Source organism: Pan paniscus, chromosome 14 (assembly GCF_029289425.2).
Source record: "Pan paniscus chromosome 14, NHGRI_mPanPan1-v2.0_pri, whole genome shotgun sequence".
In the NCBI taxonomy this organism is placed as follows: Eukaryota; Metazoa; Chordata; class Mammalia; order Primates; family Hominidae; genus Pan; species Pan paniscus.
The window spans coordinates 101825838-101852166 of record NC_073263.2 but is presented as its reverse complement, the minus strand read 5'-3'; the positions used below and the strand labels follow the sequence as shown (position 1 = coordinate 101852166).

Here is a 26329-nt window from a genome sequence, read left to right as displayed (position 1 = left end):
ATAAGTGCAGATCATAAACCTGACTGCATTTGCACAGAACAACAGACAGAGTTAGCCTATTCCTCCCTGTCTTAACTCCTCATGCTTGCTTCTTTTCCCTACTAAGAAATGTTCCTTGTGGCTTTTTTTTCCCCCTCAGAATAAGGCACTTGCGTCTGCATTAAAAACCTGTTCAGCAGATATCCTTTCTCTTCAATGATTTTCTTAATGGTGTCTTAATGCTGCCTCTTAGTTGGCAGAAACAGCTTCCCCTTCACATTTTGTCTTCACATTTTAAAGCCAAATCTCTTTCTAAAATTATCAAACCATCCTTGGTTGGCAATACATTCTCCAGCTTTATATCCTTCCACCTTCCTTTTGCTTTAAGTTGTCATATAACAACTTCACTTTTCCCATAGACAGTCATATTCGAGTCTATGGGAATGCCTTTCTTACAGCAATCCTGTACCCACATAAAAGCTGCATCTTCAATATGAAATGAAAGGTGTTTCACAAAAAGTGCAAGATTTTCACACCTGCTGGTGTAGCTGCAGCAAATGCTTCATAAATTTCATTTTATTTTTTTTACAATGGTCCTTACATGGGATTCATTTATCTTGAAATGACAGGAAACTACATCTGCAGACCTCAATCTACCATACATTATCAAGTAATTCAACTTTTTCTCGTAATGTCATGACTTTTCTCTGCTTCTTGGGAGGACCTCCAGCATTACTAGTAGCACTTTGTATGGATTCTGTCCTGTTATTCAAAGTTTATGGTTTGCACTAAACATGATGAAAAATATTCCAGAACCATAAGCAATGAGTTTTTACTGCCATATGCAATTTACTGGAGAGAGAACTGATCACACAGCGGTGATCAGCATCACATGGTGTTTTAAGCAGATACTCGCAACACTTGAACTCACTCCAATAGCAACAGTAGGTGGCTATGAAACTATACAGTAGTACAGTATGTACTACAGTGAAACTTAATGTGGTTATGATTTCATGCTGCATCTTTACTGTTTGTGTACATTTCTCTCTGCTTTGAATGGCACCAGGTATGGTCTGCTTGTGTAAGTTTTGATAAATGTTAACTTTTATAATAGATTTGTGTATATTTTATAATAGCAAATGATGAAACAGACTAGTATCTCTATATATTTTATGTATTCATGACATACCTTTTTCTTTCTTTGGTACTTCGAGGCTATAGAGTTTGTCTGAAAGCTTTTTCAAATTGTCACAAATCTTCAAATAATTTTAGGATATATTTATTGAAAAAAAATCCAAGATAAATGGACCCGCACAGTTCAAACCAGTGTTGTTCAAAGGTCAACTGTAATATCAAAATAGGTAACTGCCACAAGAGGATACTAATAGTATTGGGAGAGTTCTAGGATGCAGGAAGGTTTTGTGAAGAATGAAGTATCTAATCTTGGTCATCCAGATTACAAAGATGTTACACAGGAATGAAAGCAAATGGGAGGAAGCATGTTACATCCAGGGAAGGCAGAAATTACATCAGGCTTCCACAAGAAGAGCAGGTGACTGCAGCATGACAGCTGAAGTCAAAGTAAACAGAGGTTTGTTCATTCCTTCCTATTACTTTAGTCCACTCTTGTATGGTTCTAATCTGTACCATCATGCTGCATAAGAAACCTACGAAGTATGATTCTGATTTTACCATTCAAGTCTCACAGAATCCCCACTTTTGCAACAATAACCATAAAGTAAGCAAAGAATCAGATAGTCAAGTTCAAATACCAGGTCTATCCCTTACCTTAGGTAAGTTAGTTAACCTCTCAAAGCTTTAGTTTCCTCATTTGTAAATTAACAATAATAGAACCTATTATGCATGATTGTTATCAGGTATAAATGATATAATGCTTAATGCAATGCTGGGCTCTCAAAAAAGAACATTACTATCCTGTTATATGGGAATACACAAAGAGCATGAGACAAAATGTAATTAATAAAACATCAGACAGAAGTTTTCCTGCATCCTAAGCTTCAGCACTGACCTACCTAACTTCTAGTTCTGTTTTCTGTTAAGAATGGAGCTCCTGGCCAGGCACAGTGGCTCACACCTGTAATCCCAGCACTTTGGGAGGCCGAGGCAGGAGGATCACAAGGTCAGCAATTCGAGACCAGCCTGGCCAACATCGTGAAACCCCGTCTCTACTAAAAATACAATAATTAGCCAGGCGTGGTGGCAGGCGCCTGTAATCCCAGGTACTCTTGAGGCTGAGGCCTCCCGCTTGAACCCAGGAGGTGAAGGTTGTAGGTGAGCTGAGACTGCACCATTGTACTCCAGCCTGGGTGACAGAGTGAGACTCTGTCTCAAAAAAAAAAAAAAAGAATGGAGCTCCTGAAATCTAAGTTTATACCTGTATCTATTTGGAAAGTGTAACTTTCCTACAAGACAATGGTTGGCAAAATATGGCCTGAAGGCCAAATCTAGCCTCCTACCTATTTTTGTAAAAAAAGTTTTATTAGAACACAGCCAGCCTGGTTTGTTTACATATGACTGTTTTCATGTTGTAACAGCAGAGTCAAGCAGTTGTAACAGAAACCTTGTGTCCCACAAAGTCTAAAACATTTACTATCTAGCCCTTTAATCTGAGCAAACCTATCTATATGCATCAACATGTATTCTACACTATTACTCATGCAGCCATTAGATATCATGGGAAGGAAAATGAGAGCACACAATATGGTACCTGCTCTTGGGAAACTGCGCAACTAGTTATAGAATAAGTAAACTACAAAGAAAAATGGGACCTTACAAATGAGAAAATTGTGCTGGGTGCAGTGGCTCACACCTTTAATTCCAGCACTTTGGGAAGTCAAAGTGGGAGATGACTTGAGACCAGGAGTTCAAGATCAGCCTGGGCAATGTAGCAAGACCCTGTCTCTACAAAAAATAAAAACAGAAAATTAGCTGGGAATGGTGGCATGTGCCTATAGTCCCAGGTACTTGGGAGGCTGAGGCAGGAAGATCACTTGAGCCCAGGAGTTCGAGGTCGTAGTGAGCTACGGCTGCATCACTGTACCCAAATCTGGGTGACAGAGAGAGACCCTATCTCTAAAAGAAAAAAAAAATTTTTTTAAAAAAAGAAAAAAAAGAAAATTGCAATCCAGAGAGACTGAATAGTTTACCTAATGATTAGCACATTATATATCACAATAGTTACATATATATAATTATATATAAACAATTTTTAAGATACAGTTTATTGTGACAGACTGCTAGTTTCTCCTAAAACCTGCTTTTCATTTTTCCACAGTAATAGAATTTTAGCTGAGCAAAAGACACCCAGACACAGACTCCACTTTCCCATCTAGCTTGTAGCTAGGCATGACAAACTAATTCCTAGACAAAGGAAGGTAAGCTAAAGTGATGTACGCAACTTCCTACTCTCTCATTGCTTGCTTGAGCTTCCTTTCTTCTCGTCTTACTATGGGTTTCCTGACATGGCAGAAACTCGCTTTGGCAATTCAAACGGAGTGGCACATCAGGATGGGTGTGTGTATCTCTGAATGACCTCATGAGGCTGACTTGCCCTCCTAGCAGCATGGACCAGACAGTTACATGAGAGGTAAATAAACGTGTCTCTTATTTATCCCACTGTATTTAGAAATCTTTGTTACAGCAGGTTACCCTGTACCCTAGTGCATGTGTTTGAGCGAGCAGGGCACACCTTTTCAATATGACTTTCCATCTCTAAGCTAGCCAATGATAACAGCTTAACATGTATACCCTCCCAGGCATTTTCCTATGCATCTCTTTTATACTAGACCATATCCACAACCATATGGAAAATCCTGAGCATTTCTGTTCCTGACTCAAGAGATGCTATGTATCTAAATTTTATAAAGGCCAATTCTCAATTTATCAAAACTGCCTCAAGACGTTTAGAAAATGTTCACAAATTCAAATTAATGCTATTTCTTTAGCTACACAAAAATTCCATGGAAAAGTTATATATATCAGAATCGATCATATTCTTCACTATATACATATATATATTATAGATTGCTTTATGTACACACACACACACACACAGATCTTCTATAGCGCATGCCCATGAGATCTACACAGCTATTTCATGCTTGTTCTGTGGGTAATGATTTACTTGGCCCATATATAATAACTATGTTTCAGAAGGCTTTAATAAGTTTTTTTAATGAGAAACATAGTAGAAGGCATATGAAATTTCTAATGACATCAATATACCTAAGAAATCATTGAAAAAATGTGGCGTTGCTTTTGTTTAGATGAAAGCGAAAAGCAACTGAAGGCAATATGCTAGGATGCTTAGAAAGATCAATTAGGTAGGCAAAAATGTAAAAAGCTCCTTGAAAGAGATCAGGCTAAATAAAACATGGGAAATTAATCCCTTGATCATGTTTCACAAAGAGACAAACTAGAGTGCTTTTGAAAAAGAAAAGAGGTATCACTTGCCAGAAAGGTTCACCTGCATAGGAAATGACAGCTTTGGTGTTCCGGGAAGAGGAAAGTATTTGAGACTTACATAGATTTTCCTGGCTGGGAAGGAAAACAGAAAGATGAGAAGGACCCAAAGATAAGTAGCTAAGGCTATGGTAACATTAGGGAGGAATTTAGCTCACATGTGTAATCCCAGCCCTTTGGGAGGCTGAGGGAGGAGGACTGCTTGAGGCCAGGAGTTTGTGACCAGCCTGGACAACAAAGACCCTATCTCTACAAAAAATTTAAAAATTAGCCGCGTAGGGTGGCACATCTGTAGTCCCAGCTACTCAGGAGTCAGAGGCAGGGGGATCACTTGAATCCAGGAATTCAAGGCTGCAGTGAGCTATAATTGTGCCACTGCACTCCAGCCTAGGCAACACAGAGAGGCCCTAAAATATTCCTCTTGAACATCGATGCAAAAATCCTCAATAAAATACTGGCAAACCAAATCCAGCAGCACATCAAAAAGCTTATCCACCATGATCAAGTGGGCTTCATCCCTGGGATGCAAGGCTGGTTCAACATATGCAAATCAATAAATGTAATCCAGCATATAAACAGAACCAAAGACAAAAACCACATGATTATCTCAATAGATGCAGAAAAGGCCTTTGACAAAATTCAACAGCCCTTCAGGCTAAAAACTCTCCATAAATTTGGTATTGATGGGACGTATCTCAAAATAATAAGAGCTATTTATGACAAACCCACAGCCAATATCATACTGAATGGGCAAAAACTGGAAGCATTCCCTTTGAAAACTGGCACAAGACAGGGATGGCCTCTCTCACCACTCCTATTCAACATAGTGTTGGAAGTTCTGGCCAGGGCAATTAGGCAGGGGAAAGAAATAAAGTGTATTCAATTAGGAAAAGAGGAAGTCAAATTGTCCCTGTTTGCAGATGACATGATTGTATATCTAGAAAACCCTATCATCTCAGCCCAAAATCTCCTTAAGCTGATAAGCAATTTCAGCAGTCTCAGGATACAAAATCAATGTGCAAAAATCACAAGCATTCTTATACACCAATAACAGACAAACAGAGAGCCAAATCATGAGTGAACTCCCATTCACAATTGCTTCAAAGAGAATAAAATACCTAGGAATCCAACTTACAAGGGATGTGAAGGATCTCTTCAAAGAGAACTACAAAACACTGCTCAACAAAATAAAAGAAACAAACAAATGGAAGAACATTCCATGCTCATGGATAGGAAGAACTAATATCGTGAAAATGGCCATACTGCCCAAGGTAATTTATAGATTCAATGCCATCCCCATCAAGCTACCAATGACTTTCTTCACAGAATTGGAAAAAACTACTTTAAAGTTCATGTGGAACCAAAAAAGAGCCCACATTGCCAAGACAATCCTAAGCCAAAAGAACAAACCTGGAGGCATCATGCTACCTGACTTCAAACTATACTACAAGGCTACAGTAACCAAAGCAGCATGGTACTGGTACCAAAACAGACATATGGACCAATGGAACAGAACAGAGCCCTCAGAAATAACACCACACATCTACAACTATCTGATCTTTGACAAACCTGACAAAAACAAGAAATGGGGAAAGGATTCCCTATTTAATAAATGGTGCTGGGAAAACTGGCTAGCCATATGCAGAAAGCTGAAACTGGATCCCTTCCTTACACCTTATACAAAAATTAATTCAAGATGGATTAAAGACTTATATGTTAGGCCTAAAACCATAAAAACCCTACAACAAAACCTAGGCAATACCATTCAGGACATAGACATGGGCAAGGACTTCATGCCTAAAACATCAAAAGCAATGGCAACAAAAGCCAAAATTGACAAATGGGATCTAATTAAACTAAAGAGCTTCTGCACAGCAAAAGAAACTACCATCAGAGTGAACAGGCAACCTACAAAATGGGAGAAAATTTTTGCAATCTACTCATCTGACAAAGGGCTAATATCCAGAATCTACAAAGAACTCAAACAAATTTACAAGAAAAAAACAAACAACCCCATCAAAAAGTGGGCAAAGGACATGAACAGACACTTCTCAAAAGAAGACATTTATGCAGCCAACAGACAAATGAAAAAGTGCTCATCATCACTGGCCATCAGACAAATGCAAATCAAAACCACAATGAGATACCATCTCACACCAGTTAGAATGGCAATCATTAAAAGGTCAGGAAACAACAGGTGCTGGAGAGGATGTGGAGAAATAGGAACACTTTTACACTGTTGGTGGGACTGTAAACTAGTTCAACCATTGTGGAAGTCAGTGTGGCAATTCTTCAAGGATCTAGAACTAGAAATACCATTTGACTCAGCCATCTCATTACTGGGTATATATACCCAAAGGATTATAAATCATGCTGCTATAAAGACACATGCACACGTTATGTTTATTGCAGCACTATTCACAATAGCAAAGACTTGGAACCAACCCAAATGTCCATCAATGATAGACTGGATTAAGAAAATGTGGCACATATACACCATGGAATACTATGCAGCTGTAAAAAAATGATGAGTTAATGTCCTTTGTAGGGACATGGATGAAGCTGGAAACCATCATTCTCAGTAAACTATCGCAAGGACAAAAAACCAAACACCGCATGTTCTCACTCATAGGTGGGAACTGAACAATGAGAACACTTGGACACAGGAAGGGGAACATCACACACCAGGGCCTGTCATGGGGTGGGGGGAGGGGGGAGGGATAGCATTAGGAGATATACCTAATGTAAATGACGAGTTAATGGGTGCAGCACACCAACATGGCACATGAATACCTACGTAACAAACCCGCACGTTGTGCACATGTACCTTAGAACTTAAAGTATAATTAAAAGAGAGAGAGAGACAGAGACAGAGAGAGATTTCACTGTTGCAAAAAGCAAATGATTACCACCAGGTATTCCTATGGAGAGGAATGAAAGGAAAACACCATGGTCTGAGTATGAGCAAAGGAGAGAATGGTGCTGGGTGCAGTGAAAAGGCCAATAGGCATTCAGCATGTGATAGGCCATGCACAGATTCCACATTCCCATGAGAGCAACTAGAATGGGAAGCAGGGCAGGTATGACTAGATTTATGCAATCCAGAATCACTTAGGCTGCTATACGGAAAAGGGACTGAGGAAGGGCAAGAGGGAAGATGGAAAAATTCCTTAGGGGACAATTGCAGAGATATGCTGAAAAATGGCAAGGCTGGGGTCCACAGCTAGGACACTGACAATACAGATGGGAGAAGTAGCTGGACTTGACGGATATTCAGGAGGCAGGCAGGGACTGATGGCAAGAATGGGGAGATGAGGGCCAGGTGCAGTGGCTCATGCCTGTTATTGCAACATTTTGGGAAACCGAGGTGGGCGGGTCACTTGAGGTCAGGAGTTCAAGACCAGTCTAGGCAACATGGCAAAATCCCATCTCTACAATAAATACAAAAAATTAGCTGGGTGTGCTGGCTTGTGCCTGTAGTCCCAGCTACCAGGGAGGTTGAGGTGGGAGGATCAGCTGAACCCTGGAGGTTAAGACTGCAATGAGCCCTGGGCCCATCACTGCACTCCAGCCTAAGTGACAGAGTGAGACCCTGTCTCAAAACAACAACCACAATTACAAAGAATGGGGAGATGAGCACAACACCCAAAGTTCTGGCTCTGCAACATGAGAGAAGTTGCCATTTGCAGAGAAGAAACAGGTTGAGAGGAAAATAGCAGATTCATGGACAAGTTAAATTTGAGATGCCTGTGAGATGATGTCTGAATGATTAAGGTTCAGAAAAGCAGGCAGATTCGATGGTATACATCAGAAAACAGACGTTCCTACTTATGGGGGAACATCTCCCATATGTGAAGGAATCCAAAACAGGGTGAGACAGAGAAACGTGAAATAAAACCAGCAATATGCAAATCGCTCATATATTACAATAAATAAGTAAAGTTCTGGAAAAAATAAGACTCTAAGGGAGGGACTGGAAGGGATGAAAGGTATTAGACCAAGGTACATCAACAATTTAATTTACCAAAAATATTGATCTTATGTACAAATAAATAATTCAGAATATTTCAATTTACAAGTGTTTTTGCAAAACAGTAGGTAAGTTAGCAGGCAGTCTCAGGATTTTTGAACTTCCCTCCCCTGGTTAAACAGAAATAGTATTGTTCATTTTGGGAGGCCGAGGCAGGCGGGTCACCCGAGGTCAGGAGTTGAGACCCGCCTGACCAACATGGTGAAACCCCGTCTCTACTAAAAATACAAAAATTAGCTAGGTGTGGTGGCGCACCCCTGTAGTCCCAGCTACTCAGGAGGCTCAGGCAGGAGAATTGCTTGAACCTGGGAGGCAGAGGCTGCAATGAGCCGAGATCATGCCACTACACTCCAGCCTGAGTGACAGAGTGAGACTCCATCTCCAAAAAAAAAAAGAATACTATTAACATATATATTTAATATTTCATATTTTACTTTACTGGCTTTCATGTTTATAGCCTACTGCTGGTATAAATTTTTTAGCTCCCTGTGTGGCCAATGTTAAAATAGGTGGAACCAAACTCTGTCATCAGTAAAATACAATATAGTTTTCAGAAATAGTTAATGACAATTTGAACAAAAAAAGAGATTATTTTCTGATGCCCAAAATTTGTGACTGATAATATTCAGAAAGTTAACATGCTTGCAGTTTCACAGGATAAATCATATGTTGTATTTGTCCTCTATATCCAAAGCTGAAAAATAGGTGTTAATTTTAGAAAAATCTAACTCAAAGGAATTGAAAGCAAATATTAATTTACATTTTGGATATCAGAGAACAGAGTCATCAAGCACATAAATGAAGCATGGAATTTTAAAAATCTTTCTACTTGAATAGTAAATACAGCATAAAAACACAGACTTTTATCTCACTAAATGATATTTTAAAAACAAAATTAAAACACAAAACCATTTTCTCTTTAATGTTTTCTAAATAAAATATTATATATGACTATGCAAAACTAAATCGTTATCTCTTTTTCTTTCCTAAGGCCAATATGGTGAGATAATGGCTCATGGCAGACAACAAACATCTATGCCTCGACTAACTGTTCCCGAAACTACTGTCCATTAATTAATCCTAAAGCCAAAAGAGGGTAATAATCAGAAAAGTATTTTATACCTAAGAGCTCAAAAGATCAGATAGATGGGAAGAATCACTGAAGCACTAAACGGTATCATACAGATTTGAAAGTTACCATTTTGCATTTAGTTTCTTTCTTTTCACATCCCAGGAAAGACAACACTATTTGAACAGATCCTTGTTTAAATGGTATGGGGACAGTAGAGGTATTCTTTGAGAGTTAGTTTACAACTTCAAGGATATTATTAATCACATACTCATAAAAATTATGACTGGGAGGTGTGGACTGGGAGTCAAGGATGACCTCTGGCAGAGTTCACCAGGTCCCATCTGTATGGGAAATCATCACCAGGCCACAGAGAAGAGGCCCCTAGGAGTGGCCTTCCCCTGACTGCCTGCTGGTTCCAAAACACTGCCCAGACATCAGCTAGACATGCTGCCAGGATCAAACAGAGGCCAAAAGCACTCTTATTTCATGAGGATTTTGAAATTCATTTTAACCGAATTACATTTTTGCTTCAAAGTTTCTCTATCTTAACAAAAGTTCACAATCAGCACAGGAAAAAAATATTCATACTTGAATAATTAAGCAGTTACCAAACAAGACAGTAGACTGTCTTCCCTTTTCTGCCTTTCATAAAGCAAGTTTTTAAACCTGCCTATCCTTCAGAATTAGCCAGATAAGTAATATGTAAGTTCAAAATCCCAAATGCATCTCTGCTTTTATTCTTTAAATATTAGTGGAGAGTGGGGGTTCTTGCTCTTCCCTATTTTTTTAACTTTTTATTTTGAAATTAAATTTTAAATTTTTTAAATTTTGAAATTATTTCAAAATAAAAAAATTCAAAATTATTTTGAAATAATTTCAAAATTCAAAATTTAAAAAAATTTTAAAAAAATAGTAAGCAGAATTACTATATATGGAGGTTCTACAAATGATAACATCTTATCACATTTATTTGCTTTGTCACTAATTTTTTCTATTTATACACAGATAACATAATTTTCTTTCTTAAACATATGAAGGTAAGTTGCAGACAAGATGTCATTTTACTTCTAAATATGTCAGTGTACATCTCCTAAAAGCAAGGTATATCTCTTCTATAATCACAGTACAAGGATCAAAATCAGACAAGCCTAACACTGCTAACATTGCTATCACCTCATCTCCAGACCTTATTCAAATCTCACCAATTGTCCCACTTATGACCCTTACTACAAAAGAAAAACATTTTTCTTCTGGTCCAGGATCTAAACCAGGATCACACATTGCATTTAGTTGTCATGTGTCTTTAGTTTCCTTTGATCTACATAAGTTGCTCAACTCTTCTTTGTGTTTCCTGACCTTGACATGTTTGAAGAGAAGAAGCCATTTATTTTGTAGACTGTCTTTCAATTTGGTTTGTCTGATGTTTCCTCATGATTATATTCAGGTTGTACATTTTTGGCAAGAATATCATAGAAATGACTGTTGCGAGAGGAATGTCTTCTGTTATTCATAACAAGCTCCTTTCAATCATACCTGAGTTTATGCTAATGAGATGACTCTTAGAGGATGGGAGCAGGTGGCCAGAGGATCCAACCATGTGATTAAGGGGTTGGAACTTTCAGCCCCACCCCCACCCTCCAAAGGGGAAAGGGACTGAAGAATGACTTAATCACTAATGGCAGATTGATAGGATCAATCATGCCTACCTAGTCAGGCCTTCATAAAAACCCAAGGACAAGGATCAGAGGACTTGTGGGTTGCTGAACACATGGAAGTGATGGAGGGTGGTGCACCTGGAGAGGGCATGGATGCTCTGCACCCCTTCCTAACACCTTGCCCTGTGCATCTCCTCCACTGGGTTACTCTCAAGCTGTATCCTTTATAATAAACCGATAATAGTAAGCAAAGAGTTTCTGCGAGTTCTGTGAGTGATAGTGCAAATTATCACCTACAACCTTCATTCTTGGAATCACTTCACAAGTGCCTTTAGTGAACCAACGTTAACACTTTCTATCTAGAGTGTGCCACATTCTACAAATCAACTGCCATGGACTCTCCTGAAAATTAATGAAATGAAATATGAAAGACGGCAAGATAATAAAGAGACATAATCAAAGACACTGTGTAACTTTGGGCCACAGATGGGATTAAAAAACAATAAAAAAAGACTCCGAGGGACAAGCTTAAATATGGACAATACATGAGATGAAACTGTTAGGTTGCTGTCAATTTTCCTTGGGTGTAATGATGGTATTGTGCTTTTTTGCAGGAATGAAATGGCCACTGCAAAAATTATGACACTGAGAAAAATCTCACCTAACCAACTTTATCTTGCTTTTAACCTCCAAGCTGCCCCTGTTCATTCCTGGGTGTAGGCCATGCTAACTATAAGAGGAATTTAATTTATACTTTAACTGTAAAACAATGAAAACAGCCCCTTCCCAAAACAAACCCCCTCCTTGTCTGGGGAACAGACTGCATTTGTAAAACTAACATTAGAAATTAAGGCTCAGGAGTCATGCAGCCAGACCAGCAAACTGGCTCAACTAGTTCTGTGATCTTACCCAGTAACTGAAGGTAGCAAGAAGACCCTGCCTCAAGCACCTATAATTTCATCCCCAAACCAACCAGTCAGCATTCCTCACTCCCTGGCCCCCTGCCCACCAAATTATTCTTTAAAAACCCTAGCCTCCAAATTTTGGGAGAAATTTATTTGAGTAATAAAACTTCAGTCTCCCATTTAGCCAGCCCTGTGTTTATTAAACTCTTTCTCTATTGCAATAACGCTGTCTCAATAAAGAGACTCTATCTGTGCAGCAGGCAAGAAAAATCCAGTTACAGGAACATGGTCTTCCCCTTAAGAAGCCTGGTAAAGTATTCAGGAGTGATGCGCCATGATGTTTGCAACCTTCTTTCAAATGGATCAGGAGAAAAACAGAGAAGAGAATGGAGGGAGGAAAGGAAAGAGGAAGGGTGAGAAAGGAGGAGGAAAAGGCAAAGAAAGGGAGAAATAGAGAAAGCAAATATCAAAAAAAAGTTTATTAAATAATAATTAATCTAGGTGAAGAGTATACAGGTATGCACAGTACTATTCATTCATCTTTTCTATAGATTTGAAAATACCTAAAATTAAAAAGTCTAAGAGAAATGTGTCAAGAAAAACCCCTCTCTCATAAATCCTTTGAGCTTAAAAAAATCATTGTGATATGCAGATGTCCACACCTTTCTCTGTGCTCATCCAACGCAATTTAAAATATTTTAGGATGAGAAGATGGTTCAAGTGATATGAGAATGTACTACACATGACTACAAATTGCTTTTCTACTTTAACGATTCATACAAACAGGTCTTTAAGTCACAGCTGCATAGTATTTTATAGTAATAATGCATTGTAATTTATTCAGTCATTCATCCATTTAGCGGACACTGTGGTTGGTCAGCATTTTGGCTACTACAAACAATGTTGTTGTAAATGTCATGGTGAACATGCTCATAATTCAGTTTTTTAACTCTATAGGAAAGATTCACAAAAGATGAATAGCTGGGTCAGAGGGTATGCACTTTTATTTTAACATCTAACACCAGATTATTTTCCCAAAATACTATAACAAGTGATACTGCAAAGACGCTTGAGCGTGCCCATCCCCTTTATTTCACCTACACAGGACATTACCAGTCTTTTTAAAAATCCTGCCACTCTGAGGATCATTTGAAAACAGAACAAAGTGAGGTACTCTCGACAGAGACACAGAGACACTATGAGTCCTAAAGCAGTACTAGTTACTTTCAAAGGACCAAGAGAGGCGAGAAAAGAAAGATATGCTAGCCTCTTCCTTAAACTCCCACTACCCTTTTTCAATCCCCTATTGTGGCACCTACAAAGCTATATTAAGATTATACTTATCTTTTCATATGTTTTCACACCAAGTATATTAGTAACTCCTTGAAATCAGGGATAGTATCACTTGCTCACTCATTCATTCATCCAACAAACATTTATTAATCATCTAGCATGTGTCAGACACTGCTAAGCACCAGCAATATGCATACAAACAAGATAAAGATCATCAGTGTCCTCATGTGCCTAATATTCTTATAGGATAACCCAACATTTCACAGGTAATTACACAACTAATACTTTAATTTTACAGTGATGGTAAATTCTCTGGAGAAGTATTTGAACAGGGTGCAATGAAAGCATATAACCTCCGCACACAATATTAGAAATTACCTAAAACGGTCTCTCAATATTGTTTATCTATGATTTAGTAAATTTCATACGACTAATGGATTGATAATGTGATTTATAACACATGACTTTTATTTTTATTTTTTAGGAGACAGAGTCTTACACTGTCACCCAGGCTGGAGTGTGATGGTGCGATCTCATCTCACTGCAACCTCCACCTCCTGGGTTCAAGCGATTCTCCTGCCTCAGCCTCCTGAGTAGCTGGGACTATGGGCACCCACCACCACGCCTGGCTAATTTTTGTATTTTTACTAGAGACGGGGTTCTGCCAAGTTGGCCAGGCTAGTCTTGAGCTCCTGACCTCAAGTCATCTGCCCTCCTCAGCCTCCCAAAGTGCTGGGATTACAGGCGTGAGCCAGCACGCCTGGCCTTGATTCTTAAATATATGGTTTTATTAAGTGTGAGGAAAGAGGAAGAAAGGATGAGAACTAAAGTTATTGAACAACATGAGCCAGAGTGGTGCCAAGCCCTTTATACACTTAACCTCAGCTAATCCTCACCAGTAATTTATAAGGCAGAGACTATCACTCCATTTTTCAAATGTGGAGTATGAGATTCAGAGAGACAAAGTCATTTGACAAAAATCACGTAATTATTTATTTTTAAAAAAAATTTTTTTTTTCATTGAGACGGACTCTCACTCTGTCGCCTAGGCTGGCATGCAGTGGCGTGATCTCGGCTCACTGCAAACTAAGCCTCCCGGGTTCAAGCAATTTTCTGCCTCAGCCTCCCAAGTAGCGGGGATTACAGACGCCCACCACCACGCCTGACTAGTTTTTGTATTTTTAGTAGAGACTGGGTTTCACCATCTTTGCCCAGCTGGTCTTGAACTCCTGATCTCACAATCCACCCGCCTCAGCCTCCCAAAGTGCTAGGATTACGGGTGTGAGCCACCGTGCTTGGCCAAAAATCACATAATTATTAAATGGCGTCAGGACAGGGGCTATGAACCTAGCTTTGTCTGGTTTCTGTCTACTACATCACAGTAATTCAAAGGCAAAATTTCAGACTAAGCCTGGAAAAATCTACCTATACAACAAAATTTATTTTTTATATGTGACACATATAAAGCTAGGAGAATAATGGCAAGCCTACTTTGTATTTTAGTCACTTAAAAACTGTAGTAACTGGTGAACCTATATATACATATATAGAGTAAGCAAATTAGTGGGAAAATGTTCATTTAAGTATAAAACATGAAATGGTATTCATGTAAATACGAAAGAGTACTCCTTTCAGAAGCCAGATGGAGTAGATAAATAACTTCTAGTTGGGACCAAAACTAATCTAATATTTTGACAAACTGCCCAGATGCCATGCCCCTATGTCGTATTATATCACAGTTTAACAGAAATGAGTTTTGACAAAATATTCTTATTCAGACTCTCAAATTCATGGATTTACTGCTCAAGCACATTAGAGTAAAAATTAAATTAACCAAAATCTAGTATTTCAATTACCACAATAAAAATGCAGAGATAAAAAGGGAGAAAATCCCCATAGAATGTGCTTACAAATACTTTAATGTCTTCCAGGAATAATCTTCCCAAGTAACTTATTTATGTCTATCTAAACTCACATATATAGATAAACATAGATAAACTCACATAAACTGAACGTGTGTCCCAAATACGCACTAAAGACCTCTCCACAGCAATATTACTTCTGTAAGAAAAAAGACGCCCTCCTGAAGGCCTGTGTAACCAATGTGTACTGGTTATATAGAGTAATATATATATTAGGCATATAGAGAAAATATGCATTTGCTTAAAACAGTGGAAACGGCTATACTTGGTATGGTGGTTTGATGGATTTGAGTTTTTCTTATTTCTCTTTAAGCACATAGTGAGCAAATGTGCTGTGCCATATTCTCATTGGTAAACCCCCAGGCTGTTCTCTGGAACTGGACACCATATACAATAACCAACGAGTGCAAATCTTTGTTTTTACCTCGAATAACATAGTTATCCAGTGCATCTGCCATTCTCTTCAGTGCCTCAGTTCTATCAGAGCCATATGTGATTAGCTAAAAACAAGCAAACAAAAAACCCAATATATATATATTTAGAACTATGTTAAATGATTCATTTTAGTAAAAATTAAAATATTTCATAACAGATTTCTAAATATATCTCAAAATTTTATGATAGTTCAGTTTTCAATACATGTCAATTATGATTTTTTAAGTATATAAATATTAGAATCAAGCTATTTCAGACTCTTCTCCTACATTTCATTATCATAGTAAAGAGTGATTTTACAAAAACAAAAACGTAACAAAAGTAAGTACAGAAAAAATTTAAAAGGAGATACAGCTAAACGTGAATATTTGAGATAGGATTGGAACACCTAGGGTAGTGGCGAGGATTAGATAAGACATTTTTTCCCTATTTTTCTGTGGTTTCCAAGTTTGATACCCTGAATAGCTAACACTTTCCTTTCTTTTTATTTTTTATTTTTGAGATCGAGTCTCGCTCTATTGCCCAGGCTGGAGGGCAGTGGCACAATCTCGGCTCACTGCAACCTCCGCCTCCCAGGTTCAAGCGATCCTCTCGCCTCAGCCTCTCGAGAAGCTGGGATTTCAGGCGTGTGTCACCACGCCCAGCTAATTTTTTTGTATTTTTAGTAGACACAGGGTTTTGCCATGTTGGCCTGGCTGGTCTCACACTCCTGACCTTAGGTGATCCACCTACCTCAGCCTCCCAAAGTGCTGGGATTACAGATATGAGCCACTGCGTCCAGCCCTTAACACTTTCATAACTAACAAAAAAAGTAAAGTTTCAAAAATAAAAGTATAAAGAAAGAAGACGACTATCTTAGAAATCATTTGCAGTTTTACATATAATATACACAGAAGCAAATGGTACTTTTTCAGAAATCAAAAAAACAGAAAAGTCTTACTATTCTACATGATTTAGTGCCTACTTATATGTATCTCTATAATTTGGCAATGAAATGAGACCTTAACTATTCATTAAAGATTTTTCTGGCAGTTATATTAGCCAATCTATAGATTGTGATTATTTTAGTAGGTTTTACTAGCTCTTCAATATCAAGCAAATTTGAAAATTAATTTGTAGGCCATTTTTCTGAAGAGAAAAACATTCATCTAAAAATGGAATATTTAAAAATCAACGTATAATATTTTTACATAGTTTTATTTTTAAATTAAATGGTGGTTCTCTAATAAACAAAAGACCTAAATTTTATTTTAATACTACTAATAACTTAGGCCAACCACGGTGGCTCACGTTTGTAATCCCAGCACTTTGAGAGGCCGAGGCGGGCGGATTGCTTGAGCTCAGGTATTCGAGATCAGCCTGGGTAACGTGAGGAAGCCCCATTTCTACAAAAGATATAAAAAAAATAGCCCTGCATGGTAGTACACACCTGTAGTCCCAGCTACTTGGGTGGCTAAGGCAGGTGGATCGCTTGAGCTTGGGAGGTCGATGCTGCACTGAGCCAAGATCGTGATACTGCACTCCAGCCTGGGTGAAAAAGGGAGACCCTATCCCAAAAAAAAGCACTAAAACCTTAACTGAAGAAAGACAGATAAAAAATTGTTTGTTTACTGCAACTATAACATTAAAAAGGACACTTGGGGAAAAGCCATCTTGAGAAACAAGGCTTGAAAAACAAATCATTCCTCAATACAGATGTATCATTTCAGAGAACACAGAATTTTCAAAATAAAATCCACAATCTGGCCGGGCACTGTGGCTCACGCCTGTAATCCCAGAACTTTGGGAGGCCGAGGCGGGCGGATCACGAGGTCAGGAGATGGAGACCATCCTGGCTAACAAGGTGAAACCCCATCTCTACTAAAAACAAAAAAAATTAGCTGGGCTTGGTGGCACGAGCCACCCAGCTACTCAGGAGGCTAAGGCAAGAGAATCGCTTGAACCTGGGAGGCGGAGGTTGCAGTGAGCCAAGATCGTGCCACTGCACTCCAGGCTGGCAGACAGAGCGAGACTCCATCTCAAAAAAATAATAATAAAATAAAAATAAAATCCACAATATTAATTATTACAGCATTTTACACTTTATAAGGTTTTAAGGGTTTAAAGATCCAAAAATTCAAGGTTAAAGATCCAAAAATTCAATTCATTTATTCTGGAAAGTCAAACTTCAAAAAGACAGGTGGGCAAAACAAATCTTATACTCTTACATCAAATCTACTTAAATAATTGGTAATTTGTAAAAATTGAAGAGAAAAGATCAAAAAGTACTCTAACAAACACTGCCTATCAGCCCAACTCTTGCCATTCATTCATACTTCCATCTCAGGTAATTTCTGCCAATGGCCAAAAAAAACCTTAATTCCTTCTCATGGCGATGAGTTAGGCTGGCACCACTGGTTAGATGTTTATTATTATTATTGTTCATGCATGTGTGTGATGGTGTGGCATGATTTAGTTGGGGAGGAGGAGTACTACAAACTAACATAACACTGAATTTTCTCTCAAGAGAAAAAACCTGCTCTGCTTTCACATTTACATCAGTGCATAATTAGTTGTTTAATTATAGCTTATGATTCAGATAAAGGCCCAGTTTCAGACTCTTTAAATATCATTGATTTTTTGAAGAAATCAAATAATCCATTGAGAAATTAAACTAACTTTTGAAATCATAGGGTCATAATAAATGCTAATATCACTTCCTGGTTGGATGCCACTGTCCACTCGGACCTGGGAGAAAAAAAGAAAAAAAGAAAAGTAATTCATATTGTGTAGATATTTTTTTGTAACCACAAATTTCATTTCCATGGAGAAAATGGATAGAGAATTTCAATCTCAAATAACATTTCAACTTCTGGAAAATAGGAAAACAATCTAAAATCTTGATCCGTTAATATGCAATGCAACACATTTTTTGTTCTGCCACTGAATGACGAAACTAAAAAACAGCAAAAATAAAAAATAAAAAATGAAGACTTCCTACATCACTATGCCAGGATGCTATGGCTCTCTGATGGTGTCTTCCAGCTGAAGCATGGCATGGACGATGCCCTTGCTAACTGCACTCCCTGCCAGACCCTTCTGAGCCCACCAGTGAGGCCCCTCGTCAAGCCTGCTCCTCAGCTCCATAGGAATGTGGGCCTGGGCCTTTCATGTCTGTAACACTTTCCTTTTCTGCCTCACCCTCTCAACTGTAAAACACTATTTTTCTGTTACTGTTGCTCCCCTGAGGCTTTCATGTTTACACAGCTTTTCCTATGGCTTTGCTTTGTAAAGCCCCAATTAGAGTTCTGATTTTGTGATTTTCTTGGGGTGGGTGGTAGGGGGATAGCACAAGTTCAAAATATTCTTTTGAAGAGGCTGATTGCTGTTAACCAGCCAACGAGTGAGTTAGTACATCACTGATTCTTGTTTTCATTTCCCAGTTTGATACCAGCAGCAAGGCACGGAGGTTAGCCATGCAAAACTTTAAAAATGAGCAGTTACTGAGGACAGAATATTTATTAAATTATTAGAAAGAAGTTTTGGAATCTGAAGTATTTAAAAGCTAATCAAAATACTTCAGACTGTCAGGCACATCCTAGGGGTCTTGAGGATGGAGGAACTGAATCAAAGCTGCTGGAACAGCAGGACTTTGATGCCCAACATTGTAAAGGGGTGGGAAGAGAAGAGCGGAAGCTCACGTAGCCTTCCACCTGTGGGAAGAAGCCTTCCTAATAAACAGCAGCTCATCTGTCTGCAGCAAGGCAGAAAAAGGTCAACACAGCGGCTGTTAGGCCTTTAATATTTTAATTTAGGCAATTATCAAGGGACCACATGTAGAACCTCTTGTCTAGGATATCCACATGAGGGTATAATGATGGCTTTATTATACGGTGACATCAGAAGACAAGAGATAGTTTCATTTTCTTAAAATTCACACTACTATTATTCTCTTTGTAAGGTTGTAAAAGGAACACTATAACATACCTGAAGGGCTTTTATTTCTGTATTTGCAAGCACAAACAAAAATATAGATATCTGTATTCGTATTCACATTCATATACAAAAATCTTAATTATAAACAAAAATCATTCAGCACACTTACGAAATATACTTGGCTTTCTATTTTCTGAAAACATATTTCAGGACATAAACTGATGTTCTATGAAATTCACAGTGTTGACAAAAACTAGAAAAAAATTAATGGAGCAGCTTTAAAAGCAATAAAATCACAATCTACCTTTTCCCCACATTAAAAAGCCCCAAAATGGCAACTAGTAAACGGGTTACATAACAGAAAATATATCTGTGAGTTTTCATTTTCTTAATTTTAGTACCAAAAAGTGAAAGAGCTAATTTGACCACTATGTCATCTTTAAAACCACAGCATGCTTGCTAATGCTGTGTTTAAAAACGAGACTGATACAAGTTCTAAAACTTCTGACTTTAACTACATCCTATCATTTGCTACATAAACTGCTACAAAGCTAGGAAGAACTTAGATGTTCAACCCACAAATAAAATAACATAGACAATAAAGAATATTTATTACGTTCTTCTACAGTTCCTTACTTAAAACTTCAGTTGCCTTGAATAATATCATCCTATAAGGTGTTACCTACAGATCTTAATTAAATATAACTGTCTTTGTTATTTACTAATATTATGATCACAGAAGTTATGTCATCTTAACTTTAAAATACATACGATAAAATCAAGATATATATAAACACGTATCTTTGTATAAGCAAATCAGTATTCGCAATTAAAAACTGTACCACAGTATGAAAACTCTGCTTTATAATTTACTATTTATGCTGCTTTTTCCAAGTAATAATCAGCTATATTTTTATTTCTTAACAACCAATTTGAAGTCAGATCAAGTCTCCATTCCTTCATGAAAGGCTATACAAATTTGCACTAAAAACTTTAAGAAAAAATTCAAATGAAATCAGAACCAAATTTCTGAGCAGAACAAAACTGTGGTCTGAAAATAACAAATTTACAAAACATGATGATCAAAAATAAAAAAGGAAATCTTCACCTCTGCCATATTAATAAATCTCAGGCTTAATGAAGCATGTGAAAAGTACAAACCATAAGTTAACTCTTAAGTATGCATTCTTGTGACCAAAAAAGGTAAGAGCCAAAAATTGTTTTCTAAGGTAAACTGACTGCTCTAGTTTTAATAAGACAAGGAAGAAAAACAAACAATAACAACCACAACAGAACACCCAAGCACCTCTGTACGAGATTCTCAAACCACTGCTCAGAAACCTCTAGCATAATTAAAATTTCTGTCTTCAGTACCACAGTGGACTCTGTGAAACTATCAGACGTCTCCCACCCTTCATTCTCAATTCACCTCTCCCCCTAAGCACAACTCCCAGCCCGCCATGTCTACCTGACAAGTGACAGCCCAATCTGATTAAATGCTTCCAAGGGAGGGGACTCATGGGCCTCCATGACAGGCCAAAAGTGATCACCATGGAGATACATAATTACAGCTGTCAACGCATCTACTGTCCTGCTGACATCAATTTGATTGCTCCCAGCAATAATGATGGACAAAGCTTAGTGTGCACTCTCCTGCACCCAATCACTTTATCTATTCCTTGGTCCATTTAGCTGACATGCAACATTCACACAAGCAAATAACAGCAGTAAGCAGAACATTTAAGGCATTTTAATTGTTTTTTCTTTCTATGGATGGCTCACAACTGCAAATGTTATTACATAAAACTCCTGCTGCAGCATTAATTGAAGAAAGATTTGGTGGGACGAAGACTGTAGGGGGTATAGTTTGTCCATTATCACTTGTACTTTCAACAGGTCTCACGTTTGAAAATTGCAAATTGCAAAAACTTGCGAGGGCAAAATGTTTGACATCCTGTTAGCTATTACAACATGGTGAAAACTTCTAACAACTAGAGTAATCATTATGAATTCTTATTTAATACTTCTTTTGTTTGATTAAAAAAGTGTTTAGATATGTCCCTATGATACTTGTTTTCTCATGTGCTATTTAACGTCACATAATGCCTGTTAAATCTTTACAATTTTTTTTCTGCCTTCTGGCTTTGAACACAGCATGGAGTCTCCAAGCACAGAAAGGGTCAAGTCCCTTTAGAAAGCACATGGGCAAAAACAATTTAAAAAGTGAAATAAATCATATATCCAATAATATCTTCAGATTTAGAATTCTTCCTGTAATCTTTCACCATCTTCATGCCAGTAATCAAAATGAATAATTTGAATATTCACAGATGGTACAGCCTTGTCATCTACTAGCTAACATAATGTCATATATATATATATGCACTTATTACCTTGATTAAGAAAAAGGGTATGTCCTTGCTCTTTTTCTGCAACAAAAACTATTTTCAAAATAGCTGTTAAATACAGAAGAGCTATGGAATAAAATGGACAGTGGTCACTTTTATTTAACTGATATAAATATTATGTACTCCTTAAAGTCCATGAGGTTTAATAGACTGAGGCACACTTTGTTTGCCTTAATTCAATCTCCTTAAATTTCAATTAAGGAGCTGATTTTGTGCTTGAATTTCTTGACAAGTGACTATATAGCAGGGTTGGACTCGATTTATTGAAAAGATTAAATTGTAACACAAAACATCATTTCTCATTCTTAGGATTCACAGCCTTTTTTATTATAATTTTCGAAAGAATTGGGAACACTGTAAGCTATCATTTATATCATCAGATGTCCCCAGGCTTCCCCTGTCCAGTGAATCCTGACTTTCTTGAACACCACAAAATACTGAAAAAAATTTGTTTTCAACACAAAAACCATGATTCCCATGAATTTCACTTGTCCTTCAATTTACACCCTTTGGTGTTGACATGCTTTAACATAAAAGTATGACATAAATCACGATTTTAACCCTTCAGCTGGTATTACAGCTTAATGACTTACACCAGGTAGATGTAACGGTTCTTGGTACTGAGACAATCTCCCAATAGATGGTAAACCAAAAGACTTGTAGGGGTCCTGAAAGTTCAAAGGAAAGGAAGCACAGTCTTTGAAATATAAATCAGCACAAGTAAGGTTAAATATTTACACAATGAAGAACCATTTATAGGTCTATTTTCAACATATGGTATTTACCAAATCACAGATTTCAGAATATTATTGTCTTTTACGCTAGACAACTTAGAATGTACTTAAAAATCAAACAGAACTGTAAGCAGAATTTAGCCTGACCTTGTTCATACTTTATTGAAATTGGTAAAATTCCAACATTTTATAAAACTTCTTAGAATGCCTTGGGCAAAAAATAAAATAACCTAGGCCCTACATCAAAACATACTCAAGTTTAGAACAACAAATGTGGTATACTAAAGATATTTGTTTTTCTTACTTCTCAAAACAGCTCACATATGGTAAAACTTGAGAATTTGGGTTCTTCAAATAAAGACCTGAAAAAAAAAACTTTGCACATGCTACTAGATATGTACTTCATTTGTAAATATCTTAGATCATCAGAATAAACAGGTTCAGTGTCATAAGAATGAAAGTAATACTACTTAAAATATGAAAAAAGCAAGAGCAATACACTCACGCCAAAACATATTTTTGAACTCCTTGAAAAATATTTCAAACCAGCTCTCAGTATTCTTAAACACAGACACTGATTTATTTTTAATCTTGACAGACATTTTTGATGTCGAAAAGTAAAAATAGTACAAATGTTACCTTGCATTCTTGTTTTAGTCATTTGAAAAAAAAGCATTTAGAAGTACTGAACTGAGAGTTTATGAGTAAAACCCAAAATTAAAATTATAAATTAAGAGTACATGTTTTACTAAAAGCTTTACAATTTAAATTTTGATTGTTATTTTTATGTAATAATAAAGGAGAAAATTATACAAAAAAAAGGTTGGGAAAAATTTTAAGCAAATATCTGATCAACAACTAATGTGTACCCAAGGTGGGCATTTTTTAAAAAAACCCATGGAAATAAATGCTACTTCTTGTTAGTGTTGTTTGAAAATAAACAAAGAAAATGCAAACAAAACAAAAACCATGGTCCATTCAAGCTCAAGAATATTTAACCAATGCTCTGTTGCCTCTTAAAGGATTGGTAGCTATTTCCCCATGTACAAATACATGACAATTAACTAAGCCCAATTCGTTAAAACTATCTGGAATTAGGTCAAAATTATCTAATTTTTTTCTGATTTAATTATGGATTACATAATCCAATAGTTGGCAACGTTATAAAACTCTAACTTTACCTCATTGTTTGGCTATACCAGGTCTCATGACTCTGGACATAACCACCATCCTTCCTCCCAACACCATTCATTTTACCTCAGCATAAACCCGACATTCAACTGCCCAGCCGTTGATGCGAATATCAGCTTGTTTGTGCCTGAGGGGGTAGCCCTTAGCAACACGGATCATTTCTTGGACTAGGTCCAGGCCAGTAATGCATTCTGTGACAGGATGCTCAACCTGCAAGGCCAAGGTCTGCCAGTCAGTAGGTGTAGAAAAGGGTAAATAAATAGAAACAATCAAGAAAAATCACAAAAGCTTTTGGGTAAAATGAAGTTAATCGAATGTAACATTTAAACATATTTGACTTAAAAACTCTTGAGCTAGGGGAATAAAATGAAAGAATAAACACAATACACAAATCATAAGAAAAACTAAGGCCTAAAAGTATTTGTAAACTATCTGTATTATTTTTCTCAATTTTGATTTATCTGTGGTCCAACAATATTTAAGAATTTTAATTTTGAAACTAATTCTTAACCAAAAAGCTATATATTTATTTCACTGCAATCTTCAATGTGGCCGATAATCAACCTATTCTGCTGCACTTAACGTGGCATCTACAGGGGCAGCTTATGATTTTCCAAAGCACTAGTCCACCCTAAGTCTCACCCACTTGCATGCTTTCACTAACCCGTCCTGACAAGCAGCCAGATTAGCGTAATCTTGCATCGAGGCAGTGTAGCAGAAGGGAGCAGATGGATCCTTCAGGTTGCTTTCCCTCCACACTGACTTGGGTAATGCTTAGCATGCACAATTGCAAAACAGAGCCAGTGCGATCGCTCTGCTCTCTCAGCAGATTGCTGATAACTACTTGGGCTGATGCTGTCATGCAAGTACCTGGCCTTCTGCACTAACACATGAGATATGTATGTACAAAAACATGTGCTGACATATAGGTACACAAACAGGGATACATGTCAACATAAACTTGGTCGATCACTTAGAAATTCTTAACCTTGAGTTAAAATGAAGCCACTTAAGTCACTGGAAAAGTCTACCGTTCATCTAAAACCTTGAATAAGTTCTAAGAATTTAAACAAAACTTTGGCCACATCTGCTGCTTTGATGTCATTTTTTTCTCATAAAAATTAAGTATCTTCTAAATGCACTTCACAATAGTTTCTTTATCATGACATGTTATATTTCACACACTCTGACACAGGAAAAGGTCAGTGAACAAACGAATTATCTTCCCATCTTCAACTACACTAATTGAAGGACAGGACTTAGTCATTATAATAATCTTGAAGCTTATCATAAGCAGACAATGCCATAGTCTTAAAAAAAAGCTTTGTAAAAATAAACAGATGGCACCCATAATTAGCTTTGTGCGTGTTGAGTTTGTTTACAGTTTCAACAACATTTTAAGACATTTTGACATAATTTTAATGACAAATCATCACTAAAATAAGCATCAACCCTTCGTAAAATAAATGTGACACTAAATAAAGATCTTATTAGGTAGTTTAAAATATGTATTTTTGAAAGCAAATTATGATTTTGTAAGAACCAAGACTCTATAAGATAAATATAATAAGAAAGTAACTAGCAAAAAAACCCTCTATTATTACTAGAAACCAATTTCATGTGAGAAAGCATCTCAGCACTCTACTCAAGAGGTGAACCTGGATGGGTGTGGTGCTTCACACCTGTAATCCCAGCACTTTGGGAGGCCAAGACGGGCGAATCACTTCAGGTCAGGAGTTTGAGACCAGCCTGGTCAACACGATGAAACCCTGTCTCTACTAAAAATAAAAACAATTAGCCAGGTGTGGTGGCACATGCCTGTAGTCCCAGCTACTCAGGAGGCTGAGGCATGAGAATTGCTGGAACCCAGGAGAAGGCTGTAGTGAGCCGAGATTGCACCACTGTACTCCAGTCTGGGCGACAGAGCGATATTCCATCTCAGAAAAAAAAAAAAAAAAAAGAGGTGAACCTACTACGTGCCAAGTGCTTTACATCAATACTATTCACACATTCCTGATAGGTGAAAAGACAATTTCAAAAGTTAAGTGAACCATTCAGTTTCCTCTTTCTATGACCAGTGCCCATATAAGTACATACTATATACAAGGCAAATAAATACATATTGAATGAATGAACAGCAAATACAGAGTCACATCTATGGTAAGTGGTCACGATGGCGTTGGAATTTATCTCACTAAAGAGATGACATTATCTTCCTGATCTTCCTGACAGTAATGTATATGAAAGAAATGTATGTATAAAAGTATATGCAATGGCTATACAATTATGTATACATGTCTTTTAAAAA

General features: G+C 37.3%; 1 protein-coding gene across 3 annotated transcripts in view; it reads right to left on the bottom strand.

Moving 5' to 3' along the window:
- Positions 1–26329, bottom strand: part of PCCA (propionyl-CoA carboxylase subunit alpha) — a 439968-nt gene that overhangs the window by 203912 nt on the left and 209727 nt on the right. For all 3 annotated transcript variants that reach the window (XM_034936916.3, XM_003832051.5, XM_034936917.3), the window contains exons 13-16: positions 24088–24231; positions 22690–22764; positions 18432–18500; positions 15763–15838 (exon numbers count right to left, since the gene is read on the bottom strand). In XM_034936916.3, the coding sequence (XP_034792807.3) occupies positions 15763–15838; positions 18432–18500; positions 22690–22764; positions 24088–24231 (364 nt within the window). The remainder of the gene's footprint in view (positions 1–15762; positions 15839–18431; positions 18501–22689; positions 22765–24087; positions 24232–26329) is intronic.